Source organism: Diceros bicornis, chromosome 26 (genome assembly GCF_020826845.1).
Source record: "Diceros bicornis minor isolate mBicDic1 chromosome 26, mDicBic1.mat.cur, whole genome shotgun sequence".
Lineage (NCBI taxonomy): Eukaryota > Metazoa > Chordata > Mammalia > Perissodactyla > Rhinocerotidae > Diceros > Diceros bicornis.
Genome location: NC_080765.1, coordinates 39,219,036 through 39,244,775, shown reverse-complemented (window position 1 = coordinate 39,244,775; position 25,740 = coordinate 39,219,036). Strand labels below are relative to the sequence as shown.

Below are 25,740 nucleotides of genomic sequence, written 5' to 3'. Positions count from 1 at the left end.
TGCTTTTTTCAGGACAAAAGACCATCCGTCCCAGGCTGTGTAGGATGACAGAAGATGACAAAGAGGAAAAGCAGACTTCTGGAAGATGCAAACCTCAGCACAGCTAAGAGGACAGAGGGGTGGCGGCCACACCCCCGTCCCGCACTTCCATCTCGATTCAGACCAGGAATGTGGATGTCCTCCTGGCTCGCATCTCTCCAGCAGTTCCCTGACCCATCATTCCTTTCTGGACGACGCAGCACCACATCACAGCAATTTAACTTCCCCTCCTGGCCAAACAGAAATCCGTTATTTAAGGCAGTCCTGTGCCAAGGTCAAGTCACGCCTCTCTTTCCTCGCCTGTGTCCAAGCCCCTGGTGAAACCACACTACTGTCCTTCCACAGACACGGAGAAGCCGTTTCTTCCCGCTTCCTCAGGTCTCTGTTCTTGTTGATGATAGATATTGAGCAAATGTAGTTTAAACTTTGGGACCAGGAACATCCTGTGCTGCCCTCCCACGTGTGCAGAGACCTGCCAAGGGCCACGGTGGGCTGTGCTGTCATTGGCTTTGCCCTGTGTCTCTCCCATCTGTGTGAGCTGCTCTGGGCCAGCCACCTTTGCTAGCAATTTCCAACAGCCCCCTCGCAGCCTCCGCACGGTTGCTTATCACCATATTTCCAGTGGTTCAGTAGTGGTTCCCAACTCGGGGCAATTTTGCCTTCCCAACCCAGGGGACATTTGGCCGTGTCTGGAGACATTTTTGGTTGTCACAATTCGGAGGTGGGAAGGCTGCTACTGGCATCTAGTGGGTGAGGCCAGGGATGCGGCTAAATATCTGACGTGCACGGGACAGTCCCAGCACAGCAGAGAATTATCTGGCCCCAAATGTCAATTGTGCAAATGCTGAGAAACGTTGGTATGTAATATGGAGCTCCTACGGGGAAAAATTTTTAAAGAAAACATTCACAAATACTTTTCATAATACAGTTATTTTACATGATTTCAAAGTGGTTTTGTACCGAAAAAATATTCTTTTCCTCATGTAAGAATCGGCAATTCTACACTGACATCCAGCTGCAGACTGTAAATCTGTCTCAATGTAGTAATATTCTCCTAACCGAAAACAGTAATACAAAAATGACATTGCTAAAATTAATAAATTGAGCTCAGTGAAAATCAGTACACAGCAGTGTTCTGGCAGTAACAGACTTAACTCTAGAGTAATGAGGAATAACTCACATTAGCTTTTATTCTCTGTGTCGGACTTGGCTAAATTGGATGTGAATGTGTCTTTGCTATGGTGCGTTGTTGCTATGCTGTGTTGCTACATAAAACACCACTAGGGGGCGGTGGTATTGCCCGCTCTTTCACTCTCTGGCCACCTGGCCTTCAGACGTCCATCAGCACATGCATTGGAAGCAGGATAATTTTTGGAGGGACGAGTAGAGATTCTTATACATGTCTCTATATAAAATACTTCTTGTTTCGGTGTTTACCTCCAAATGTAAAATGAAAACCCATCTGACTTACGTACATAGGTCGGATCCCTTAAAATGATAGTTTGCAAACTTTTGCAATCCTCAGGATAACTTGAAAGGCTTAAAGAATTCAGATTCTGGGTTATGCCCTTAGAGACTTAACAAGTCTGGAATCTGCATTTTCACAAGTATTCCATCTGTGCCCTAAAGGGTTCAATTGCTTCACACACATGTGCACACACACACACACACACACACACGCACACACCATTCTCTGTTTTATGGCCCTAAATGGAAGCCTGCAGGCATAGATTACATTAATGGCCTCAATTCATTGCTCTTGCCCTCACCTCCTCCTGCCTCCCTCCCCCATCTTCTATAAAGTGACTTTGGATTCCTCTTACTGACGGAAGGGGTCGATTTCCCCTCCCTTGAAACTGGGTGAGATCTGTAACCTGTTAGGCCAACGGAAAGCAGCAGAAGTGATGGTGTCTCAATTCCAAGCCTTTAAGAATCCTTCTGGGTTTCCACCTGCTCTCCTCCATCTCTGCCATCGCCATGAGACTGTACCTGAGTCAATCTGATACAGGGGACAAGAGACATATGGAACGAGGTTGAGTTGGCTCAGCCATCTCAGCCAAGGCCAGCCTCTCTCAGCCAACACCCAGACTTGTGAACATGTCCTGCCAAGATCAGCAGAGCCCCGCCAACCTCCAGCTGATCCCAGACATGTGAGCAATAAACACTTATTATTGTAAAGCACCGTGCATTGTGGCTGTTTGTTATGCAGCAGTAGCTAACTCATCCACTGCCATCTTGCAAGTGTCCACCATCCATCAAAGGAGGCAGCTTTTTGGGAGGAGAGAGTCCAAAAGCAATGGCTTTGCCTCCTTGCTGTACTTAACTGCTCTTCTCATCACTTTCCCACCAATAAAATGGGCACACCAGTGTTTGCCCTCTTGGCTTGATGGGTTGTCATGAGAATCAAATTCAATGATACCATCCATATGAAGGTGCTTTGTAGACCGGAGTCCTGGGTATCTCTGGAAGCACTCGGTGTCCCCTGCATGGTGCCAAGTCCTATATATGCATTATCTCATTTAATCTCACAACCTTGTGTACTAGCTGGTTCTGCTACCCGATCCTTTCTGCCCTCAGCTCTCCTAATACAGGTCTTAGTTTAAATGTCATCTCATTGACGAGTGCTTCTCACCCACCTGAAGTTGCTGTCTTCACATCACACTATTTCCTTCACAGATTATGTCCCAATCTGTAACTTGATTTATCTTTTTTCCTTGCTTGTTGTCTGTCTCTCCCCCACTGTAATGTAAGCTCCATGAGTGCCTGGGACTTTTCTATCTGGTACATCCTGTGTCCCCAGTGCCAGCCCAATGAGTGGCCCAGAGTAGGTACTCAACAAACATCCGGCGAACGGGAGACCAAATGGACCACCCTCAGAGCTAAACATTACCCCGTTTCGTAGATAAGGACACAAGGCTTAAAGTAGCTCACTCAGGCCTCTCGGCTCCTAACCGCAGAGCTGGATCGGAACTCGGGCCTGTCTGGTTCTGAGGCACATGTATTTTACATCGCATGGCCCTGCCTCCCAGGGAGGGTTTGCTTGGTTGCGGAAGTACTGGGCCGCGGCCTTGGGTGGAAGCAAGAAGTGCAGCGATCGGAACAGAAAAAGACAAATCAAAGCTCCTGCCCCACGGGCAACGAGTCAGAAACCTCAGCTCCTTAAAGCCAGGCACGGTCTGTAATTAGCGCACTCCAGACACCCGGCAGAGACGCTGCCCCTGCCCTCTGTGAGGGGCTGCACAGCGCCCCCTCCAGCCCCTTCCTCCTTCGATTCTTGGGACACTGCAATTCCAGAAGCTCAGTGGGAATTGTGGTTGGAAGAGGGTGAGAGTATGGAGCGTGATAGGCTTTCTTGGAGGCTGGAAGCATCTGATCATACAGCCAGCTGTGACTAAACCAAAATAGGTATTTCTAATCTCCTGTCACATTGGGATGTATGACAAGGCCAGCTTGAGAGAGGGGACTCAGGAAATCTGACAAGGGGGGAACAAAACACACATGGGAATTCTCTCATCAGTGAAGACATCAGAGTTGACGCTTTTTTATATACTTACATCCTCCCCAAACGGACCCATATAAGAAAGACGAGATGAGAGGGGGTCCTAGTAGATGGAATCATGGCCCCCCAAAGATGTCCACATTCTAATCCCCGGAAGCTGTGAATATGTTGCCTTACATGGCAAAGGGACTTTGCAGGTGTGGTATGATTACGTTAAGAACCTTGAGACGGGAAGATGATCCTGTATTATCAGGGTGAGCCCAGTGTAATCACAGGGTCCTTCCAACAGGGAGGCAGGAGGTCAGAGAGAAAAGAAGACCCTATGCTGCCAGCTTTGAAGAGGGACGGAGGGGCTGTGCTCCAAGAAGAGTGGGTCGCCTCGAGAAGTCGGAAAAGGCACACGCTCCCAAATGGAAACAACAGGCTCTCCCCCTAGAGTCTCCAGAAGGAACCAGTCCTGCTGACACCCAGGGAAACTGACTTGAGAATTCAGCCCTGCAGAAATGTGAGATATAAATTCAGTTGTTTTAAGCCACTGTGTTTGTGATCTCTTAGAGCTGCCATAGGACATGACAACAGGGTTGAAAGTAAACTACGAAGCAAATACTCGCAGTGGTACCAACTGATTTAGGTGGTACCCGGAGTCACATCACATAGGAGGACGTTACCGTCTCCTCTGTTTCCTTACTAGCTTTCTGATTATGTCAAGCAGGTATGGTCCTAATCCTTTGTTAATGTCTGGACAGTCTGTTATTAACCCCCTTTCTTAACTGGGAAAGAGCAGGCCTCAGGCTCACCACCTCCTGCCGACAACAGCAGTTTGTCATATGCATTTAATAGCATCCTTGTTTGTAATCATATCCAGTTTTTAACTGGGTCGCTTAGGACTGCTGATGCTGATTTTAAACTTACTTTATAGTTTCTTCTTCTTCTTTTTTTTTTTTTGGTGAGGAAGATTAGCCCTGAGCTAACATCTGTTGCCAATCCTCCTCTTTTTGCTGAGGAAGATTTCCCCGGGGCTAACATCCACGCCCATCTTCCTCTACTTTATATGTGGGACGCCTGCCACAGCATGGCTTGATAAGCAGTATGTCAGTCCACACTCAGGATCCAAACCTGCAAACCCTGGGCTGACGAAGCAGAGCGTGCCAACTTAATGACTATGCCACCGGGACAGCCTTATAGTTTCTTTTTGAATAAATATATTTATATAAAAAAGAGTTGAGGGGCCAGCCCAGTGGTGTAGTGGTTAGGTTTGCGCACTCCACTCCGGTGGCTGAGGGTTTGGAGGTTCAGATCCCGGGCACAGACCAAGCCACGCTTATCAAGCCTCCCACATATAAAGTAGAGGAGGGTGGGCACGGATGTTAGCCCAGGGCCAGTCTTCCTCAGCAAAAGGAGGAGGATTGGCATCGGATGTTAGCTCAGGGCTGATGTTCCTCATCAAAAAAAAAAAAAAGAGTTGATTTAACAAAAAATGTTCAGTGAACAATAATGCAGGTTGTACACACCTACGAGCAGAGAGCGTGTAGGTGGGACACAGACGAATGAAGTGTGGGAGCACCAGCTTAGCCGTGGCTCAATAAGGAACTGGCCTCAGGTGGGACTTAGCAGGCATCTGCCATTCTGTTTGACTGCCCGGTATCTAAGCTTCCTTCCTGTGTTGGGGAATCCCTTCCTTCTGTGCCTTGGTGGGTTGCAGAACCAACCTCCCACTTAGAAACTGAAAAGGCCTGCTAATCACTGCCAGCCTCCCTTGCAGCTCGGGCATGGTCATGTGACCAGGCTTCACCAATCAGACGCACCATGCCAGGCTCCAAATATGAAGGAGGAGGAATAGAGCACAGATGCTTTCTGGAGGAGGTATTGGCTGCGCAATATCAAGTTCCTGGTGCAAGTGGTACCATCCTGTGATGGCAGGTTTCCTACCAGACTGTGTTCTGTGGAACAATCTGAAGCAGTCAGGGGGGTTTGGCTGCGTACTTCCAAGCCAGTGCACTACCTAATTTCCTTTTAATGAATTTCTTTTCTGTGTAAATTGGCTGGAGTCACTGTCGCTTGCAACTAAGAACCCTGACTAATACTAAATCTGGGTGCTACAAGCAACAGACTCTCTGGTGTGGAACAGGCCGCATGGAGGTGTCAGAGCAGAGGGCGGCGAGGACCCACTATCCCTGGCTGGGAAGCAGCGGCCCTCGCATTGCTATTGCAAGACACTCGATCAACTTTTTCTGTAAAGGGCCAGATAGGAAATGCTTTAGACTTTGTGGTCCATATAGTCAACTACTCAACTCTGCCTTTGAAAGCAGCCATGAACAGTATGTGAATTAGTGGGTGCGGCTGTGTGCCAATAAAATTTTGTTTACAAAAGCAGGTGGTGGGCTGGATGTGGCCCACAGGCCAGAGTTTAACCCCGATTTAACTTGTTACCTATTTTACACCAACCATGTACCTGTGCATGATGTAGTCTCAGGAGAAGCTGTAGAAACACAGCAGGATGTTGCCCTGTTCAGCTTCTCAGAGCCTTCAGTCAGCTCCTACAAGAAAGAAGTCAGTCTCGGGCCAAATATGGTCTATCTAATGGCAGAAATAGAAGAAAATACAGCTTTCCTGAGATTCTTTCTGCCTGAGGCCTGCAATCTAAAATGGTGGAGAAGCCAATGATTCAGAGACTTGTAGGGATGGGCAAGTTCCATGCTAAACCAGAGGTCGGCAAACTTTATCTGTAAAGGGCCAGATGGTAAATATTTTAAGTGTTACAGGCCACATCAGGTCTTTGTTGCATATTCTTCTTTGCATTGTTTTTACAACTTCTTAAAAACAAAGAACATTCTTAGCTCTTGGGCCATATAAAAGCAGGCCTCGGCCAGCAGGCAGGGCTTAGCTGAGCCCCGCTCTAAACTAAGGATCAGTGGGGTGGAGACAAAGAGCTGAGCAGAGGAGATGTACGCGATTCAGAAAAAGACATGCCCACTCCTCTAGCCTTCTTCACAAGGGACCAGCCCAGGGACATGGCGTGGATTACGAGGGCTTGAAGTTATCGCCTCAAGCGACAGAGGCTTGGGGCTAGGAGACAGGAATTCTCAGGCTGAGAGATTAAGTCCACCTCATCAAACACCATAAAGCAGAACCACCCAGCTATGCCACTACTGGATTCCTGTCAAAATTTGTGTGATAATATTTTTTTTTTTAAAAGATTCAGATAAGATCTCTGGCTAGCTTGGCCTTGATGGCCAAAGGAACCGAGACCAGCCTGGGACTATCCAACTCTGAGGTACTTCTGAGACCCTAGGCCTTCACACCCACAGGAAGGAGGAAGGGCCTCCTCCCCACTGCCCATCTTAGACACGGCCTTGGAGGACTGTGGACTAGGCAGGTCGTCCCCTTGAGTAGAACCAAGGGCCATGCATTGACCAACCCCTGATCTCACTACCCACCAGGGAAAGGAATTCTTGATATTCATGACCAACAGTGACCCTTTGGCCACTGGGCATTGATTCTGATCCTGCTCATCTGTTTTCCAAAGGAGATCGTTTATTGTAGGCATCCTGTTCCTTTCCTCCATTACATATTGGGTACGTTTGGGAGTATATGACTAAACTTTTAGTCATAGGTTGCCGGGCCGTGAGGAGCCACACCCAGACCTAATAAAGAGGATAATACAACACTAAGAGACCCTGCGGTGGGAGCTGGAAGTGTAAGTGCTTGTGACTTTGGGGTGTGAACCTCTCAGGATGGGGTTAGTTCATTTCAAGAATGTATAAGGTTCATGCATGGATGTTAGGCAGCAAAGAGATGGACTCTAGCAGACACTGTTGGCTGCCTCCCTTATAGTCAATCTCTTCTTCTTTTCGCCAATGGTGTGGTTCATAAGTATATCCCTCACTGAGGGAATCATCCTCAGCTCGGAGGTCAACGCTAAGCGTGGTAATTTAATTACCCCAGCCAGTGATTGGGTAAAGCATGAAATTTGGAATCCTCAGGGCAATGACATCAGGAAGAGTTTGCTAAATGGCTTCTGAGGAAGCTCTTCTTGTTTCTAAAAAAAGACCCAGAAAAAAATAGTTGCCTTTGTACTTGATTAGACCAGGAGATGGCAAACCTTTTCTGCAATGGGCCAGATGGTACCATAGGCTTCACAGGCCATGCGAGTTCTGTGGCAACTCTGCCATTGTCCTGTGAAGGCAGTCACATACAATATCTAAACAATGAGTGTGGCTGTGTTCCAAGAAAACCTTATTTATGGACACTGAAATTTCAATTTCATATAATTTTCACGTGACACCAAGTATTATTCTTTTTTTCACTTTTTTTTGAAATTGGGACTAAAATTGTCTAGACCAGGGCAGGGATTAAGTTTATTGTGATGTACCTGACAACTAGCACAATGCTTACACCATAATTTGCACACAAATAGTTGGTGAATAAATATCTACAATATTCTCACGATGAATTGACTCCTTTATCATTATAAATATGTATGCACTCAATATCGAAGCCCCTAAATATATAAAGCAAACATTAGCGGATCTAAAGGGAGAAAGAGACAGCAATATAATAATAGTAGGAACTTCAACACCCTACTTTCAACAATGGACAGATCATCCAGACAGAAAATCAGTAAGAAAATATTGAACTTGAACTATGCTTTAGACCAAACGTACCTGACAGACAGATACAGAGCATTCCATCCAACAGCAGCAGAATACACATCCTTCTCGAGTGCACGTAGAACGTTCTCCAGGATAAATCATGTTAGGCCACAAATATTTGGTGAATGACTGACTGAATGACTGAAAGAGAGGTTAATTTCCTGAACGGAAGAAATACAAAATTGATGCTCTAGGGTGACCACCATCTACCTGCCACATGGACAGAACCAAAAACAACCCAGAAACACAAAGAAAAGGGACAGCAGCCCTTGGAGGTTTTAGGTTGCAACCCCTGTGTGGAGAGAAGTGTGTGTTCCCTAGATAGACAGCTTTTACTACTTTTGGTGTTCTTTAGGTTAAAAATTAAAGATCTCTCATTCTGGCTGAATTTCTTTTTCTAGTGGAGTGCACTGTAAAGACAGTCTTATTTTCGTCATCACCCAATCCTCTAAAGCAGGTCTTTATTAAATACAAACCGAAGAACAGGCCTGGCTACATAATTTGCAGGGACCGTTGCAAAATCAAAACTCAGGCTGTTTGCTCAAATATCATTAGGAATTTTAAGACAGTGCTAGCAGATCATTAACCAAGCGTGGAGCCCTTGGCACCTGCAAGCTCATTCATCCGGGAAGCTGGCCCCAGTAAAGGAGCAGAGGGAGTGGGGGACTGTCCCATGAATTATGAGACATCGACTGCTCGCTGTAAAAATGGCCCATTATCATCTTGAGGAGAAATCGGGTGACCCCCCCGCCACTCCAGATAGCAGCATTTTACTCTCGACGTTGGCACAGTTGGGAACATCAGAGTCTGTCGCTCCGGGAAATTTGGTTTTAAACTTTATTTTTCATGTACAGTTTCAGATTATACAAAACATAGAAAATGGACTATTTTAAAGGCACATCAAGTAGAAGGTATCTAACTACCCTAAAATCACCTTTGTCCCCAGACCAAGATTCAGACTTAACCTCTAGGCCTTTCCGGAGCATCTCCCCGTCACCACTGCCCCCCAATATACAAAACTGTCCAACATGCTGTATTGTAAGTAACCGTTCCACTATTAGCGAGTTTAGTAATGCCCCATCCAGGCAGATTGTAAACGACGCTTCTGTCTAAGCTTCTGTGTTTAGTGTGTTTACATACGGGCTTGGGGGTCCGGGTTTCTTTATCATCAGTTAATACAGAGCGTCCTAGGACTGCAGCCTGTGATTAGGGATGCGCACAGGCACACACCCTGCATCCGAGAGTGTGCGGGAGGGGGCAAGTCTCCAATTTGCCTGTATCCAGGCATGAGTATATACATTCACGCAGAGCCACAAACCAAGCATTCGCCAAACTCATTTGAACAGAGACCCAAAGTAATTTTAACGCGAATAACAAAATGAGTTAGTCTGTCCTCCATCCACAGCCCCTCAATGAAAGAATTACAGTACTTTATAAAAATGTCCTAAAATGCGCAAACTACAGTTCCTTCAAATACAGGTGTTACCAGGAATATATTTGGTCCTGAGATTTGCTTCTTGAATGTCTCAGCTAATTTTCTTTGCTGTTGTTCTTGAATAACTGACCATAAGCACCAGGTGAGGGCTGCTCTACCTAGGGGCAAGAAGGGCAGATCTTTTCTCCCTCACGCCATCCCTCCTTCCCGCCTCCCAGCGCACGTCACACAGCCGGGAAAAGGCAGCTTTCCCGTTTCACAAAACCTTGGCATCACAGACGGACGTGGGCACTGAATGTTACACAGTAGTGGCAACCAGCCAGGAAAACCCATGGGCTCATTTCAGATACATACCCTTGAAGCTTTTCGTGAAGGAGATTCATGCATTGCTTGGGGATTAGGTTTTCCAAATTTCCGGTTTCTAAGGGTTTTTGTTTGTTTCGTTGTGGCTACCAGGAAATTATAGAAAAGCCACCTGGGTAGAAAGCTGGAGGCACCTAGACCCACTGTCCTCCACGAGGCTCTCGTAGCATCCTGCAAATCCCAGGGGTGTGACCCACAGTGCTACCCACAACATGACAGTTTTCTGTCGAGGCAGGAGGTGGCAGTTTGTCTTGTCACTGGCCCTGTGTCACCCTGCACGGTGCTGGTGGCCTCTTCACGGGGAGGGGGTCCTGTCTCGGGGAGGATGTCTGGATTTGCTTGCCCCTGTCTTTCCAGAGCCTCACACAGTGCCCAGAACACAGCAAGCATTTCATATTCAGCTGCAAATGAACCAACGATGAAGAACGTACAAGTGAGTAGATGGAGAGAAAACCCAATCTTCCACTGAAGAGGTTTCCATGGTGGCCCTGGAACTACTCAAACCAGACGTCCCCCCAGCTCCAGTGGAACGGGGCCAACAAATCACCCTCTGCTTGGCGGGCAGGCGGACGGGCCTCACCCCGGCCACGGGCACCCCTCCCACGGGAGGGAGGACAGCGAGGCCCACACTGGCGCTCCCCCGGGGCTCCTGCATTCCCACACCTACCGCGCTTTTACACCTAAAGACCCCCTCCCCAAAGCTGCATCTCTCGGTGCCGGCTCCCAACCGCCTGGGGCACGCGATCGCCCAGACCCGGCTCGGCAGATCCCCGGCGGCCCCTGTGCCAGGAAAGCTTGAGAACCATGGCAATCTGGGACCCTCTCATGGTGTCATCTCGTGGACCCTGGGCCCCTGCACGGGAGTAAGTGTTCTCTGGGTGTCACGCAGACAGGCACTGCTTCATAAATCCCACTGCAGGGCAGAGGGGAGTGACATGCAGGCAGATCTATGCGCCTCCAGAAGCATTTAAAGGTCGGCAGGCAGAAAGCAGTGGCCCCGCCCCCCCGCCCCAGGGGCCTCTCTTTTGAATCCTTGGTTGTGTTCTTTGCAGCCTTCATCACACTTTGTAATTAGTTTTCCTAATTGGTTGTTCATCTGTCTCCTCCATTAGACTATGAGCCCCCTGAGGAGAGAGACTGTCTCCACATGGTGCCTGGCACGAAACAAGGTTCCATAATTAACGTTGATGGACGAATGAACGAATGAATGAATGGTGACAGGGCCTCCGAGGCCCTGGAAATGGGGATTAGTAGAGGTCAGCCAGCCTTAGAAGGCGGGGCAGGAAGACAAGGGAGAGGCCTCTGTGTTAGAGCAGGCAGGAGGCTGCCCCAGGGCGTCTGGCTGTCAGGATGCCTGGCCTGGGACTGGAGTTTGGGTGGTCCAGATGTAAGCAGCTGTGGAAGACCGTGAAGCATCAAGAGCTGATGGAGGCCAAGGTTTGAGCCTGCGGGGGGGTCTAGACCCACCCGCCCCCTCGACAGAGATCTTTCCTATTTTTGAGGCAGCTCTGCTCGCCTGGCCCTGGGACTGTGGTCTTCAATTTTAATGCACCAAAGCATCGCTGCAGGTTCCTGGGCCTCCCCCTGAAGACCCTGATTCTGTAGGTCTAGGCAGGGACCCTGATAGTCTGCATTTTTCAAGGGGCCCCAGGGATCACATGTTGAGACGAGGGTGAGCCTGACTCTGACCCCCAGGTTAAAGATGACCTTCCCTAAGGCGAGCAGCTGCCGTTCTCAGGAAATCTGAGTGGCGCTTTCTGAACTCAGCCCATCACAGGAGGGTTGGGGCTCTGGCCTGGATATAGACAGAACACCAGGGGCGATACCTGTTGCTCACATGGAATTTGGAGATGTCATCCCTCACCCGGACCCCTCACCCCACCTTCCACCACCAACACAGAGAGACTCAGGAAGGAAGGCTGAGGTGAGGGGGGCTTGGTGTGGCCCAAACCTAGAAGATGTGCCCTGAGACCTGGCTTTCTCAGTCTCTCGTCACATCACATCACATCCCCGTGGTTAGGAAACACCCTGCTGGACATTTTTGGATTTGAGCACTGCCGGATTTTTGGCTTTGTCGAGTTGAGACTCTCGGACAGGCAGGAGTTCTGAATTCCAGCCTCCATAGTCTGTTCTCTGATCTCAAGAATGCAAAAACTCTTCTCTTCTTTTGGCTTTTAAAGGAAACAATATGTTTGCTAGAAAAACCACAAAAAAATGATTATATACAAAACGGTTATCTGAGTGTGAATTCTGTACTGCAGTGAAAGCGCCCTAGCTCCTAGTGTTCTATTTGCGCTTCCTCAATATCAGGTACATGAGGCCGCTGACGAAGGTGAAGGCGAAGGCCACCCACGCCAGGATGAAGGAGTAGCCGTATTTGCCCTCCGAGGTCAGCAAATAGACATCCGAGTTGTGTTGGTGAAAGTCTTCACGCCGGTCCGTGTAAATGGAAGCTGCAATCATGACACACAGGCCTGTCGGAAGACAGCAAGGATACAAGTCAATCACAGACTAGTGTGTACCAGGGACCTGAGCAGACTACGGCCAGAGCTGAGGACAAACGTCAGCTTTTATTAGCAGCAGGTATTTATTTTAGTCAATTGGAAAGATTACAACTAATATTTTGTGGCAGAATATTGCTACCTACCCTGTAGCCATTTTGCTTCCAATTCTTGCCAGCTGAATGCAATTTTGTTTGGGCAGCCACATCCCCAGCCCAGAGGATAAGTCATAATTGGTCTAAGCCACGGGTGAGCCAGAGAGTAAATAGTTTAGGCTCTGTGGGCCCCATATGGTCTCTGTCGCAACTACTCAAGTCTGCCATTGTGGCGTGAAAGCAGCCACAGACCACCCATAAATGAGTGGGTGGGGCTGTGATGCAATAAAAGTTTATTTACAAAAACAGGCAGTGGGCCAGATTTGGCCTCTGGGCCATAGTCTGCCAACTTCCCCTGGCGATCTTGTTCCTGTTTACTTGTTATAGTTTATGGATCTGTATGTGCCCCATTTCTGGCCATAGAAAATCCTTCAGTGAAAAATATTACTCCCTGAAAACAGCGAGATGAAGGAGGAGAAAGCATTTTTTTGCTGCCGTACTTTCCCTTGCTTACTGCTTTAGATACTGTTAGGTCAAGATGAATGTCTGGAGCTGTGGCAGCCTTTTTGGGGCCATGAGGAGGTCATCACTAATACTCTGAAGATGATAGTGTAGAAGAATGAAAAAAGTAGGGGTTCTTGATGACGCTGCTGAGATGCCAAATCAACTCTGGCACCTTCCACTTCCAAGCTATTTGTTATGTAAAAAAAAGTAAAGGTCTTTGTGGCTGAAGTCATTGTTAATTGGATTTTCTCTTGCAGCCAAAAGCAGCCCGAGTGAACCACCTGCAGTCCCCACATTCACAGACATTGGTGCCAGGATGAGGTTAAGGACCCTGACTTTCCTTGTGGGACCTACTGTCTCTCCTGGCCAGGCAGTTTTCAGAGGACTGTCCATCACGATGCCCAGCACTTCTCTGGCTGGGGGCTGAGTGCATGAGACAATCTCAGCCCATCAGACTCTTGGCCCTGGAGACTCGAATCCAGAGGAAAGTCACACTGTCCAAGCTCCTCGATTCCGGCAGCATCTTCCTGCAGCAACTGCCTGTCAGTTCCTGCTGCCTGGATCCTCTTCCCAAGACCTGATTTTCAGCTTTTCCTTCGATTCTTACAAGCTACCCCAGCATCCCATCTCTTACGTACGTTAGAGTACCTGTGGCTCACACCTGAAAATCTCTGGCTGGTACGGCATCAACCCACTCTGCAGACTTGGGGCAGACGGGAGAGGGGATGGTTCTTGGACCAGAAAATGGCCAAAGGGGCTGCTGTGGAAGGAAAGGGAGGTACGGCTCTCATATCAAATTACGGGGAATTTCCCTAAATTTATATCAAGGCCATGGGTTTTGACTAACTGGCCTTACAGACAAATAGACAGATGGAGACAGTGACGGAAAATAAACTTCAACTGGTAACTCCCCCAGTCCCCTCGCTGCGTGCCAGGTGACAGGAGTCAATTGCCTGTGATGGGTGGGTAGCGGGGTGTCCGTGCCTTTGACTGGGAGACACAGAGAAAGCACAGGAAGGGCAGAGAAGACGCCCCTCACCACCTGCTGGGGCCCTTGGGCAAGTCGTGTTCCTCTTTTGGCCTCGTGGGAAGTACAAATCCCCAGGCTCTAACCCGGCAGATTCTGGTTCAAAAGGTCAGGATGGGGCCTGGGGGTCTGCACTTCAGAAAGGTCCCCAGAGGGACGAAATACGATGGGAGGGGCTTCAAGTTTTTGTCACCAGACAACTTTAACTCTTTACTGACAAACAAGAACAAATGACCAGGTTGTGAAACAAGGCTTCTTCACCCAATTTCAGCCTCGCTAAAATTCAAAAGTAGAAAAAAGTGCTCTGAGACTTCCTTTTTCTCTAAGTTTCTCCAGGATCGAGGCCATGTCTTGTTCATCTCTCTCTCCAGCAGCCCACATAGGCCTGCCCCAAAACGGGCACTTCTGACGCCAAACAGCCTAAAACCTGCTGATGGCTTCCCACCAGCTTTGGATGAAGACCCCCAAATCCGACAAGGCTTACAAGACCCCGTGGAGTCCAGCCCCCGCTGCCTCTCTGCCGCAGCTCCCACCATGCTCCAGCCTCATTCCGTCTCTACATTCCAGCCTCACTGGCCGTCTCGCAGTCTCTCCCGTCACAGGGCTCCAGTCATGCTGTTCCCTCTGCCTGGCACACCGTTCCCTCCCCTCTGTATCAAGACAGCACATTCTAGACAACTCCCGCTCACCCCACATCCCAGCTCAGGCTTCACATCTTCAGGACGCCTTCCCCGACCCCCTAACTAAATCCAAACTCCAAAATATAAAATGTCCCACCGCAGCAGGGCAGCCAGCTTCCTTCCAGATCCTCACCCGCCACACTCCTCCTGGCTTCGACTCGGGGGTGGCTGGGAAGGGATGCTAATTCTGGGGAGCCGTCGTTCTACTTACACGCCATGAGCTGGATGATGGAGGTTAAAACGAATCTCTCTCCCTGCTTGAGACGGAAGAGCTGCAGCACGAAGATGAGGAAGGCGACACAGCAGAGGATGGTGGCCAGGATCATGGTGGCCTGCACCGCCTGCACCGTGGAGTACTCTGTGGGGAAGGGCGGGGCGCACGGCTGAGGACCCCCGACCCGCGGGCCCCGGGTGACAGTGATGGTGGCAGCCCCGAGTGGGGATGACAGGAGGCACCAGTGCAGGGCGTGGGGCTGCCATCTGCAGAGGGAGAGCACAGGCAGCCCGGAGCCCTCCTCCCCGCCCCCCACGTGCCCATCTGTGCCCTGGAGGGACCACCTCCCACGTCCTTATCTGGAAAACGGAGCAAGAACCACCTGCTCTGCATTCTTTCCGGTCTGGGTCACTGCCCCCAAATGCGCGGCTCGTGGTTGGGGGGTTTTTTAAAGTACAAACCCTCAGGGTCCAACCTGGAGGATTCCGGTTTAAAGAAGCCAGGACGGGACGGGTCAGGATTGGGGGTCTGCACTGTAGAAAGACCTCCATGGGGATTCTCGGGGACTTGAGGCTCACGAAACCCAGTGACCTTCTAACATGCTCTGCCTGAAACTGACTAGAGGGAAGCATAATTGGTAAGCACTTAATAAATGTTTAGAGCAATGGATCTTGGTTCACTCTGGCTGCACATTAGAATCACCCAGAGAGCAGCCAGCCCCCTTCCCTCATTCCTTATGGTGAGGAAAGAAGCCAGACCCACACACACAAATACACACTGTGTGACCCCATTCGTGTGAAGTCCAGAGCAGGCAAAAGGAAACCTCAGTGACAGAAATTGGGAGTGGGTGCCCCGGGGCAGGGCTGGTGGGAACTGAGTGGGAAGGGGCTGAGGGAACTTTCTGGGGTGACAGGAATGTTCTCTATCTTGCTTTGGATGGTGGTCACATGGGTGTACGTATAATTGTTAAAACTCTTTGAACTGAGCCCTTAAGAAGTGTGCATTTTCTTGTTTGCAAATTAGAGCTCCATTAAAAATACAAATCCAGCAGGCCACGCTGGGATGAAATAAATCAGAATCTCTGGTGTTGGGACCAGGCGTGGTGGGGGGACATGTAAAGTCCCCTAGGGAATTCCAATGTGGGGCCAAGTTGTGACCCTCTGGCTTAGAGCAGAGCTTCCCAAATTTGCCCAATCCCAGGAATCACCTGGGGGCTTGTTAGCAACACAGATTCCTGGGCCTCCCTCCCTGAGATTTTGACACAGTTGTTCTGGGGTGGGCACCAGGAATCTGCATTTTTAGCAAGTACCCCAGGTGAGGGGGCAAATACAGTCAGGCACCACATAACGACGTTTTGGACAAGGATGGACCACACAGATGACAGTGGTCCCTAGGATCAGTACCATAGAGCCTAGGTGGGCAGTGGGCTACACCATCCAGGTTTGTGTGAGTACACTCTGTGACGTGCACACAGTGACGAAATCACCTAATGACGCATTTCTCAGAACATATCCCCATCGCTAATTGACACATGACTGTATGGAAAACACATCTGCTGTGGACTGCATGTTTGTGTCCTCCCGCCCCAAATTCATATGTTGACATCCTAACCCGCAAGGTGTGGGGGGGCCTTTGGGAGGTGATTAGGTCATGAAGGTGGGGCCCTCAGAAACGGGATTAGTGCCTTTACAAGCAAAGACACAACAGCTTGCTCTCGCTCACTGCTCTCCATCATGTGAGGACACAAGAACCAGGCTGTCTGCAGACCAGGAACAGTGTCCTCACCAGACCCTGGATCTGCCGGCATCTTCAGGGAAATAAATTTGTTGTTTAAGCCAACCAGACCACGGCATTCTGTTATAGCAGCCCAAGCAGACTAAGACAGTGGCTTTAGGGAAAAAGACGGACGCATGTTTTCAGAACACGGTTTCTCACAGTGGGGGGTGGGTGCAGAACGTACCCCTGGTGGCCGACAAGACTGGCGTAGCTGGAACCACATCAGGGCACCGAACAAGGAAACTCCCCTAGTGAGAGGGAGGGTCACTCTGCTCCTGGTTCCCTTCGTCTCAGGACCTCAAGGAGGCCTTCTCCCCTGGACGCTTCAGCACTTCTATAGCACCTGCTCATATCTGGGTTTTGGTCGTTTTGTTTTTTAACAAAGAAAGAACCGGAAACAGGCTTAGGGCCTTCAGGGGGCAAGTGCGTCTGGTCAGAATTAATAACATCATTTGGTTTTCAATGTAGCTTTTTTTTTAAGTTTTCTTTCTTTTACGACAAGTGATATCAGTTTATCCTTTATGGAGGGAGAGAAAGTTCCCTTGAAAATAAATTTATCTAAGGAAAAAGGGAAGTGTTTTAAAGTAGGGGTCGGCATGTGTTTTCTGTAAGGGCCAGACAGCAAATATTTGAGGCTTTGTGGCCACACAGTCCCTTACTGCATGTCTTATTGGTTTTGTGTTTTGCTTTTTTTTTTTCCACAACTCTTTAAAAATGTAAAAACTGTCTTAGCTCATTGGACTGAATTTGGCTGGTAGTTTGCCGACCTCTTATTTTAAAGAAAAATAACAGGTGAATAATTGCACATAGAGGTTGTGGAATGCAACCCAGAGAGGCTTGGAAACGTTGCCGCGAGCACAGCCAGCTCTCCTGGCTGACCACGCACACCTGTTGGGGTTCGCTAAGCAGGGAAGAACGGCTGTTTCTAGGGTCACAGGTTAGCATGACAGATGAACAGACCCGAGAGGGGCAGAGGCACAAAATGCAGAATGTGGTCGAGAGCACAGGCTTCAGAGATGCTCACTTCTAGATCGGAATCCTGGCTCCATCATTTTCTCCTGGCTGTGTGACCTCGGCTCTGTGCCTCAGTTTCCCCATCTTAAAATGGGGCCAATGGTCCCTGCCTGATAGGGCTCTGAGATCACTTATGTAAAGGCCTCAGCCCAGCGCCTCATAGTAAACCCACAGTAAATGATGCCTCCCGTTGGTATTTTGCTGCTGTGATTATGAATGTTGATATTGTCATTGAGGGAAGGGTGAGACTTTACGGCCCAGTGAGCAGGGTCCCTTGCTCCCTAACATGGATCGCCAGATTTGGCAAACAAAAACAAACACAAAAATGGGATACCCATTAAATTTGAACAACAGATAAATCACAAATTATTTTTTAGTATAAGTATGTCTCATATAATATCCGGGACATACTTATACTAAGTTATTTGTTGTTGATCTGAGATTCCAACTGAACTGGACTTCCCGTATTTTATCAGGCTCCAGGCCTCCACATGGCCTCTTCCATCAGTTCTACAACAAAAAACAGAACCACTCGCTCCACAGTGAAGGAGAGTGGGTGCCACATTTTTTAAGTGGGGTTTTCTGTATTTACAAAGCTTTTTTGTGTACTTTAGCTCACACACAGAGGCAGCACTGCAGGTGCATTGCTACAACCTCCATTTTACAGCTAAGGATACTGAGACTCTGAGAGCTCAAATGACCCACCCAAGGTGAGGTCACGCAGCTCATCAAGGAGCCCGCTCTCGGATTTCTGCCACAGCAGCCTGCTGAGATGGGGGAACTGATCCAAATATAAATTATAGTCTCTGAGCCGATTTAGAGGTGAGGCTCGGATAAAAGAGGAGCAGGAAAAGAGTCTAGATGAGAATATTCTAGAATCTTCTAGACTCTAGATGAGGGCTGAAGCTGAGAAAGGGTGAGGAAGGGAAGCTCTGCCTGGCCAAGAAACAGAAAAGAGAAGGGTGGGGCCCAACTTTGGTGGGGTTGGTGTCCCCTCCAGCCTCTGGCCTGTCCACATGCCTCCTGTCTCCAATTTGTCCCCTGCGCCGACACGCACCGGGCACTCGGCCAGGCCCGTCTAAGAGTGCTGTGAGTGAGGAATCAGAGTCGGGAAGCCTTTCTCCTGAGCATCCTTTTTGCACTCACTGCTTCTCAGCCAGCTTCACACTCACCTTTAAAGGAGTCAGTGATTTCCGTACAATTCGTGTTGTTGACGCACACTCTCCAGATATCTGCAAAGTACTCTTCTCCTACCCACCAGGCCTGTAACACAAAATGGAAACACAGGGAAAGGCTGTGTGTCAACGATGAAAACACTGACCCCTAATTACGGTTTGGCACAGCAGTACAGAAATATTTGGGACCAGCGCTTCTCCATCTGCAGTGTGCAGGTGAGCCCCCCGGGCATCTGGTTAAAATGCAGATTCTGATTCGAGAGGTCTGGGGTGGGGCCTGGGATTCTGCATTTCTATCAGGCTCCCAGTGATGCCAAAGCTGCCGGCCTGCTGAAAGGAAAGAGAAGGTCCAGCCCTCACCAGGCGTAGGAGAGGAGATGAGGCTCCGTTGGCAGTAATAAGAGCAGACAGCGGTAAATTCCACCAGAACCACAGGGGCGATGTCAGCGAGTGGTTAGAAGAGGATGGAATCTGGGGGGAAAGCCTATTATGGATGAAATGATCAGACAAGACTCTCCTGCCTTCTGTCCAAACGCTCTCCTTTCTCTCTGTGCTTCTGCTGCTCTCTGCCCCCAGCTGGCCCTCCTTCTGCTTTCCATCCATCTAAAGACTGGAATCTCCCCCACCCACGCATCCCGTCAACAAACGGTCACTGAGCTCCCATCACGTGACAAGCTACAGTGCCAGCACGATTCCTAACTCACAATGAACACCACATGACTCCCTGATTGGCAAAAATGCCCATCCGGGTCTTCTCAGTAAGTGCCACAGTCATAGAAATACCCAGGGGTCCACCATGGGATTAAGTGGGCCGTGGCTGATGGCTTTGTTGCCCCTAACGTCTGTCTATCCCTTTCACTATGTCTGGGACCTTTTGAGAATCCCAAAGGATTAGATGCAAGAAACAGAAAAAGGAGATTTTAAAAGCACACTCAATACCATTTATTTCACAGCATGTGGGCCCTTTGGATAATGATCGGTCCAAATACTTTAACCCACAGCATCCATGGGATCCCTGGCCTGGCCACTCTCGGCAGCTCTTCAAGGACCTCCAGGAACCCAAACCCGACCACTGGACTCATCGCCCCTTACAGGATCTATGGTCAGAAGCCTCTGGAAGGGTTGAAATCCCAGGTCTGCCACTCCTTGTGGTGTAAACTCCAGCAGGCGTCCACCTGCCCTGAGGCTCCGTTCCCTGATCATAAAACAGCACCAGGAGGAGACCTATCTCAGAGACTTGCGGTGAGGATCAAATGAGATGATGCACATAAAGGCTTCGCCCAGGCCCCGGCCAGAAGAAGCTCTCGAAGTGACAGGTGTCGGGTTGGCCTGTGCTATTATTATGATGCCTGATCAATAGGAGGCTACGTGTAGGCAGAGCTGGTGGCCACGTGTAGGGTGCACTTTTTGGCTTTCTGGGCAGCGTTTCTGACTCTAAATGTCTCTGCAGTCTGAAATGATCAGGATCGAAGCCAGGCCTTCGGACCAGGGTGGGGGCCACAGAGGACCCCTGGTACAAAGCTTCATTTCCTGATACAAAGGACATTAATCTATGCCAACAGGTCACTGATCAAATGCATTCCTACCATGTGGCTGTGAGCTGGATGCCAAAGGGTACTGGTGGGAGGTGTGGCCCGGTGGACAAGCAACAACGGATCCCGTTGGTAAGGAGATGTTGGAGGCAGGAGGGGCACAGACCACCTGCAATGGGTCACCTGCAGGATCTAGGGCAATGGTTCTCAACTGAGGATGATTCTGCCCCCCACAGGACATTTGGCAATGTCTGAAGACATTTTTGGTTGTCACAACTAGGGGTGAGTGCTGCTGGCATCCCGTGGGTAGAGACCAAGGCGAAGTACAAGACAGCCCCTTGCAACAAAGAAGGATCCAGCCCAAAATGACAATAGTACTAAAGTTGAGAGACCGACCTGAGGAAGGCTGAATTTAAGCCACATCCTCAAACAGCTTCCTACACCCAAAACATTACACCAGGCTCCGTGTGGGAATCAGGGATGAGAGGACCAAGGTCCTTGCCCATCCAGACCTAAACATGGGATGCTCCAAAGCCCCACTTGCGCCAAGTCCTCAGACCCAGGCTGAGGAGATGGGCGTGCCTTGATAGGGAGCACAACCCCCAATCATAATCACCCTGGGGGGTTCTCAATCCTGCTTCTACTGACGCTAGGATCCAGGGGGTCTGGGATGGTCAGAAGCAAAGGGAACTTACATTGTCGATGGTGGCAACGAAAAGCAACGCAGCGGAGGTGATGTGGAAGACGATGATGAAAGCCAGAAGCACCAACATTTTCGCAAGGCACCGTGGGCTGAGGGGTCGCGTGTAAAGCCCAGAGAGAGAGATGTGCTAAAGAAAGTGAGAGAGAGAAATTTAAATTTGTCAACAACAAAGCAAAAGTAAAATGAAAAATAAGCAACTTGTAACGGGGTTTTAGAAGATCAAAAAAAAAAAAAAAACACCTCTTTTCATCTTTCCTCGCCTGCAGACTTTACTGGGCAAAGTCTGGCATGAGGAACTGTTCCATGTTGCATCCAGACACCAAATATCCCTTGTGAGGAGGAGGGGTGAGGACCAATTAAAATCACAAAATCAGAAGAGTGTCACACCTCTTGGAAGCAGCACATGGCAGGCACTGGGGCAGGAAAGAGTAGCTCTGTGTGAGCTACAATGCTATTCCCGATCCCCCACCCACCAGGCAATGCTAGGGGGATTTCACAGAGCCAGAGGACGCTCACTGTCCCAGTATCCTGTATCACAGTCCCTGCTGCGTAACAAGGCAAAGTGATCACAATACGGAAATGTTTCCTAATGATCTGACCATTTATAAAATTAATCCCCACTCACCAACACCCTACCTCTTAATATCTATCCCCATTAGAACAACATCTGATCAAAAATTCAAAGACAGGGCTGGCCCCGTGGCTTAGTGGTTAAGTGCGCGCACTCTGATGCTGGCGGCCGGGTTTCAGATCCTGGGTTTGGATCCCGGGTGCGCATCAATGCACCGCTTCTCAGGCCATGCTGGGGCTGTGTCCCGCATACAGCAGCTGGAGGTATGTGCATCTATGACATACAACTGTCTACTGGGGCTTTGGGGGAAAAATAAATTAAAAAAAAATGTTTAAAATAAAAATTCAAAGACAATGTATGGCCAACCATCACTGGTTCATTTTGCTCTCTCTGGGCACAGGAAGGCTGCATTTCCCAGCCTCCCTTGCAGTTAGGTTGCAGCCTCGTGACTAATTCTGGCCAATGAGCTGTAAGCAACACCGGCACATGTCACTTCCAGGCGAAGAGCATGCTCCCTCCCCCAGTGAAGCAGCTGGGATGGTCCAGCCATGGTACGTTGAAGCCTCACTCTTTGGACAGATACTGTGATTGAGAAATAAGCATTTGGATATGAAACCACTGAGATTTCAGAGTAAATTTTTTATTATGGCTGGACACTCAATAATATACAGCAGGAGGTGACTGCAATGTGAAATTGGAAATCTTGCAAAAAAAACTAGGGTTGTACTAAGTTGTTGAAAGTGGTACTGGATGCAAGTGATACTCAAAAGGCACCAAAGACATTAATACATGAGGACTTGTCCTCTCTACGCACACTCTCACTCACGGGACTCATTATTGGGACTGATCAAGGCGCCTGGGCTCACACAGGGGTCGCTCCTGAGACCCAGGACTCACTAACGATGAGCCTTGAGCCATGTGGCTGCAGAGCTCAGCCTGGGCGGTCCCAGCTGCGACTCTGTGCATCACTACTTGGAAGAACCTAATGAACCAGCTCAGAGATTCTTCCAATTCTTTTAAAAAGGACAAATCCCCCTTTGTTTAGGCCTGCGTCATTCCTAGCTACCATGGTACATACACTGCCTCCAAAGAAGTGTTTCTGACCCTCGGGAGAAAAGGCTCATGTGCCACACTGAATGCCATGTTACTTTAATAGCTGGAATGCCAAAAATGCCAGTCTCTTGGGGCGGGACCAGAAACTCCAGGCTTCACATATTATCATATACGATAATGGCTTCATATGTTGTCCAGCTCAGATGATACAAATGCATACGGACACACAACTAAAACTTTCCAGAAAAGGAAAAAGAAGCTTTAACTCAGTCTTTCCCAAAGTGCGGAACACAAATGTTATAGGGTGTGATTTTGGATGGTGCACTGATATGGCATTAAATGACCCCGAACCACGCAGTGAGAAAGTCCTCATTCTAACCAAGGAAAAAGAGCCAGTCTGTGCTAGCCTGTCTAACACGTGCCAATTTTTTTTTAAACAAAAAGAAAAAGCAGAACTTTGGGGAGGCCACAGAGTGTAGTTAGAATTTAACAACGTTGTTTAGATTTTATTATATTTATTTTTAAGGTTCTTTCTTTTTATAAGAAGTAATACTGTTTATAGCAGTGATATAAAGTATCCTTTTAAAACAAATCTATTGAAATTTTAGAAGTGAGTCATTTAAGAAAAATATTGTGTAAATAAAAGAACAGGTGGTCTTCGGCATCGGCAAAAATCCCGAGGGTGGTTCTCAAATGCCTAATGTCTGGAAGGCGCTGCTGTGACACCCAGGAATGATTTCAGTTGGAATTCCAGACATTAGGAATAAGCTCCTGCAGAGAAAAGGGGAGGTTTTTACAAGAAGTCAAGTAACGGCTTGAGTCCAGGGTAAGAGAAAGGCCCAGAATGTTCTAGGGTGACTAGACAGATTGGTTTGAACTGTTGGGCATCCAGGAAAGTTAGGGAATAGAGAATTAAATGTCACCGGTCAGTCCTCTCCCGTGATGCTGTCTGGAATTCAGAACTCCAGTGAAAAACAAAATGGGGTAAATCAAGGATAGAACTTGTGGACCTAAGACACTGCTAGTGGCCTCACTGGAGGCGCTGGAGGAAAGTATCCATAAATAGAGGAGAGCCCACGAACCTTCAGAAGGGACTAAAAACGACCCTTTACTCCTGCATCTCTATACCAAAAGAATCTCCGTTCATCACTATCCCTGACACCAGTCACCCAGTTCCTTTCCCACAGGGAACCACTCTTCCCAGTTTCCAGGGCATCCTTCCAAAGATATTTGCTAGGTGGGAAGCCCTATTCCCCACTCCTCAGCTTTCCACGTGGAGGGAGCTGCACTAGAGTAACACTTCTGGCCTCATGCCCGGCCCCTCACTCCTTCACTCCTGACTGGTGGGGCACCCAGTGTCCACTTCTGGATTGGTGGAGCTCAGCCATTCAGGGGCCACGGTGCAGTTTGCCCTTCCCCATACCTCCTCCCTGGACTGGGGAGTGGGTGTGTCTGCTCTCCCAGAGCCCCAGTTCCCTTGGCTGGGTGGGCCCAGGGCTAGTGTGGAGCAGGGGTGTGGAGCTGGGACTCCAACCTAATAATATCTCTCAAGAGATCATTCTTTTCCAGCACACGTGAATCCACCTCATTCCTGGAATGGCTGCCTGGTGTTCCCTTGGGTGGCTCTGCCATAATCTACTCAACTAGTTCCCTACTGATGGCCATTAGGTCGCTTCCAGACTTTCTGCTTCTCCAAACTACACTGGTAATAAACATCCTTGCACTTTGCACACTGCGTTAGTCTATCTGAAGGACACATTCCTAGAAGTGGGAGTGCTGGGTCAAAGGATACGTACATTTAATTTATTTCACTTTTAATTTTTTAATTCAATTCAATTCAATTTAAATTGAATTTACTGCAAAGCACACTGGACAGTGTTAGTGCTGTACCAGATGTGATCTTCAGAGGGTCTTCAGAGGGTGAATGTACTGGACCAACTCTTACTGGTAGGGCTGGGTGGGTGGAGAAGCCTTGATGTCACGTCTTTGACTTAGTAACATCCCTTACTTCCCCTGGAAGTACAATTCTGGCCTATGTAGACCAGCCTCTGACGTTCCCAGGGCTCTTCCAAGCGGTGCTTTCTCTTTTCCACACCACACACGCATGTTTTCCTTCTGCCCAGGGACTCTTGGACCCTCTCTGGAGATACTGAAGAACAGACAAGCCCTTGGGCTACATGTTGGATGAAGGCCAGCCCACCCAACCCAGGGTGGCATCAAATTTATCCTTGCCATTCACAGAAAGTTATTTTCCCTTCAAAACTGTCATACTGACTGCTGATCCCTCTTGCCTCCCCTTGTCCTGGCGGGCTGCTCTGCTCTGCGGGACTGGCCTGGTCTCAGGTCCCTGGGGCACTCTCTCCGTTCCTGCCTCAGCTGGCTCTCTCGTGCACTGTCTAGTCTTGATTCAAACATCCCCTCCTCAGAGAAGCGTCCCGACATAAAGGGCCCTCGGCCCCTCCAGCACAGTCTGTCCCATCCCCCGGCTCATTTTCTTCAGAGGATCTTCACTGTCTGAAAGGATCGTATTTGTTCACTTGTTTATTATCTGTCTCCCCCTCTGTGTCCTGCTATGCCCGGTACACAGAAAGCTATCTGCTGTCATTTCTAGTTCTAGAAATGCAGGACTGTAAAGGCCCTCGGAAAGCTCAAAGCTCTGATTGTCTGGAGGTGGAACTGAGGCCGGGGCGGGCCGTGACTCACTCAGTCCCACAGCAAAGCAGGAGCAAAGCCAGGACAAGGGGGTCTCCTGGCCCCCACTCCAACCGCCCCTTCGACCTCAGTGGGAGACCCGTCAGAGGGCACACGACAGTCCTTAATAGTCAGTGACGGTTTCGCTAAGGCCTCTGTGGCTTTCAAGCACAAGTTGTGTCAGGCAGTACAAACCACGTTGTTTTCCTTTTGACG

General features: G+C 49.0%; 1 protein-coding gene across 1 annotated transcript in view; it reads right to left on the bottom strand.

Moving 5' to 3' along the window:
- Positions 1-10,991: 10,991 nt before the first annotated feature.
- EMP2 (epithelial membrane protein 2) overlaps positions 10,992-25,740 on the bottom strand; it is a 33,490-nt gene continuing 18,741 nt past the window's right edge. The window contains exons 2-5 of the mRNA XM_058570071.1: positions 21,202-21,336; positions 18,972-19,062; positions 15,007-15,153; positions 10,992-12,462 (exon numbers count right to left, since the gene is read on the bottom strand). Coding sequence (XP_058426054.1) covers positions 12,275-12,462; positions 15,007-15,153; positions 18,972-19,062; positions 21,202-21,279 — 504 coding nt within the window. The 5' untranslated portion in view covers positions 21,280-21,336 and the 3' untranslated portion in view covers positions 10,992-12,274. The remainder of the gene's footprint in view (positions 12,463-15,006; positions 15,154-18,971; positions 19,063-21,201; positions 21,337-25,740) is intronic.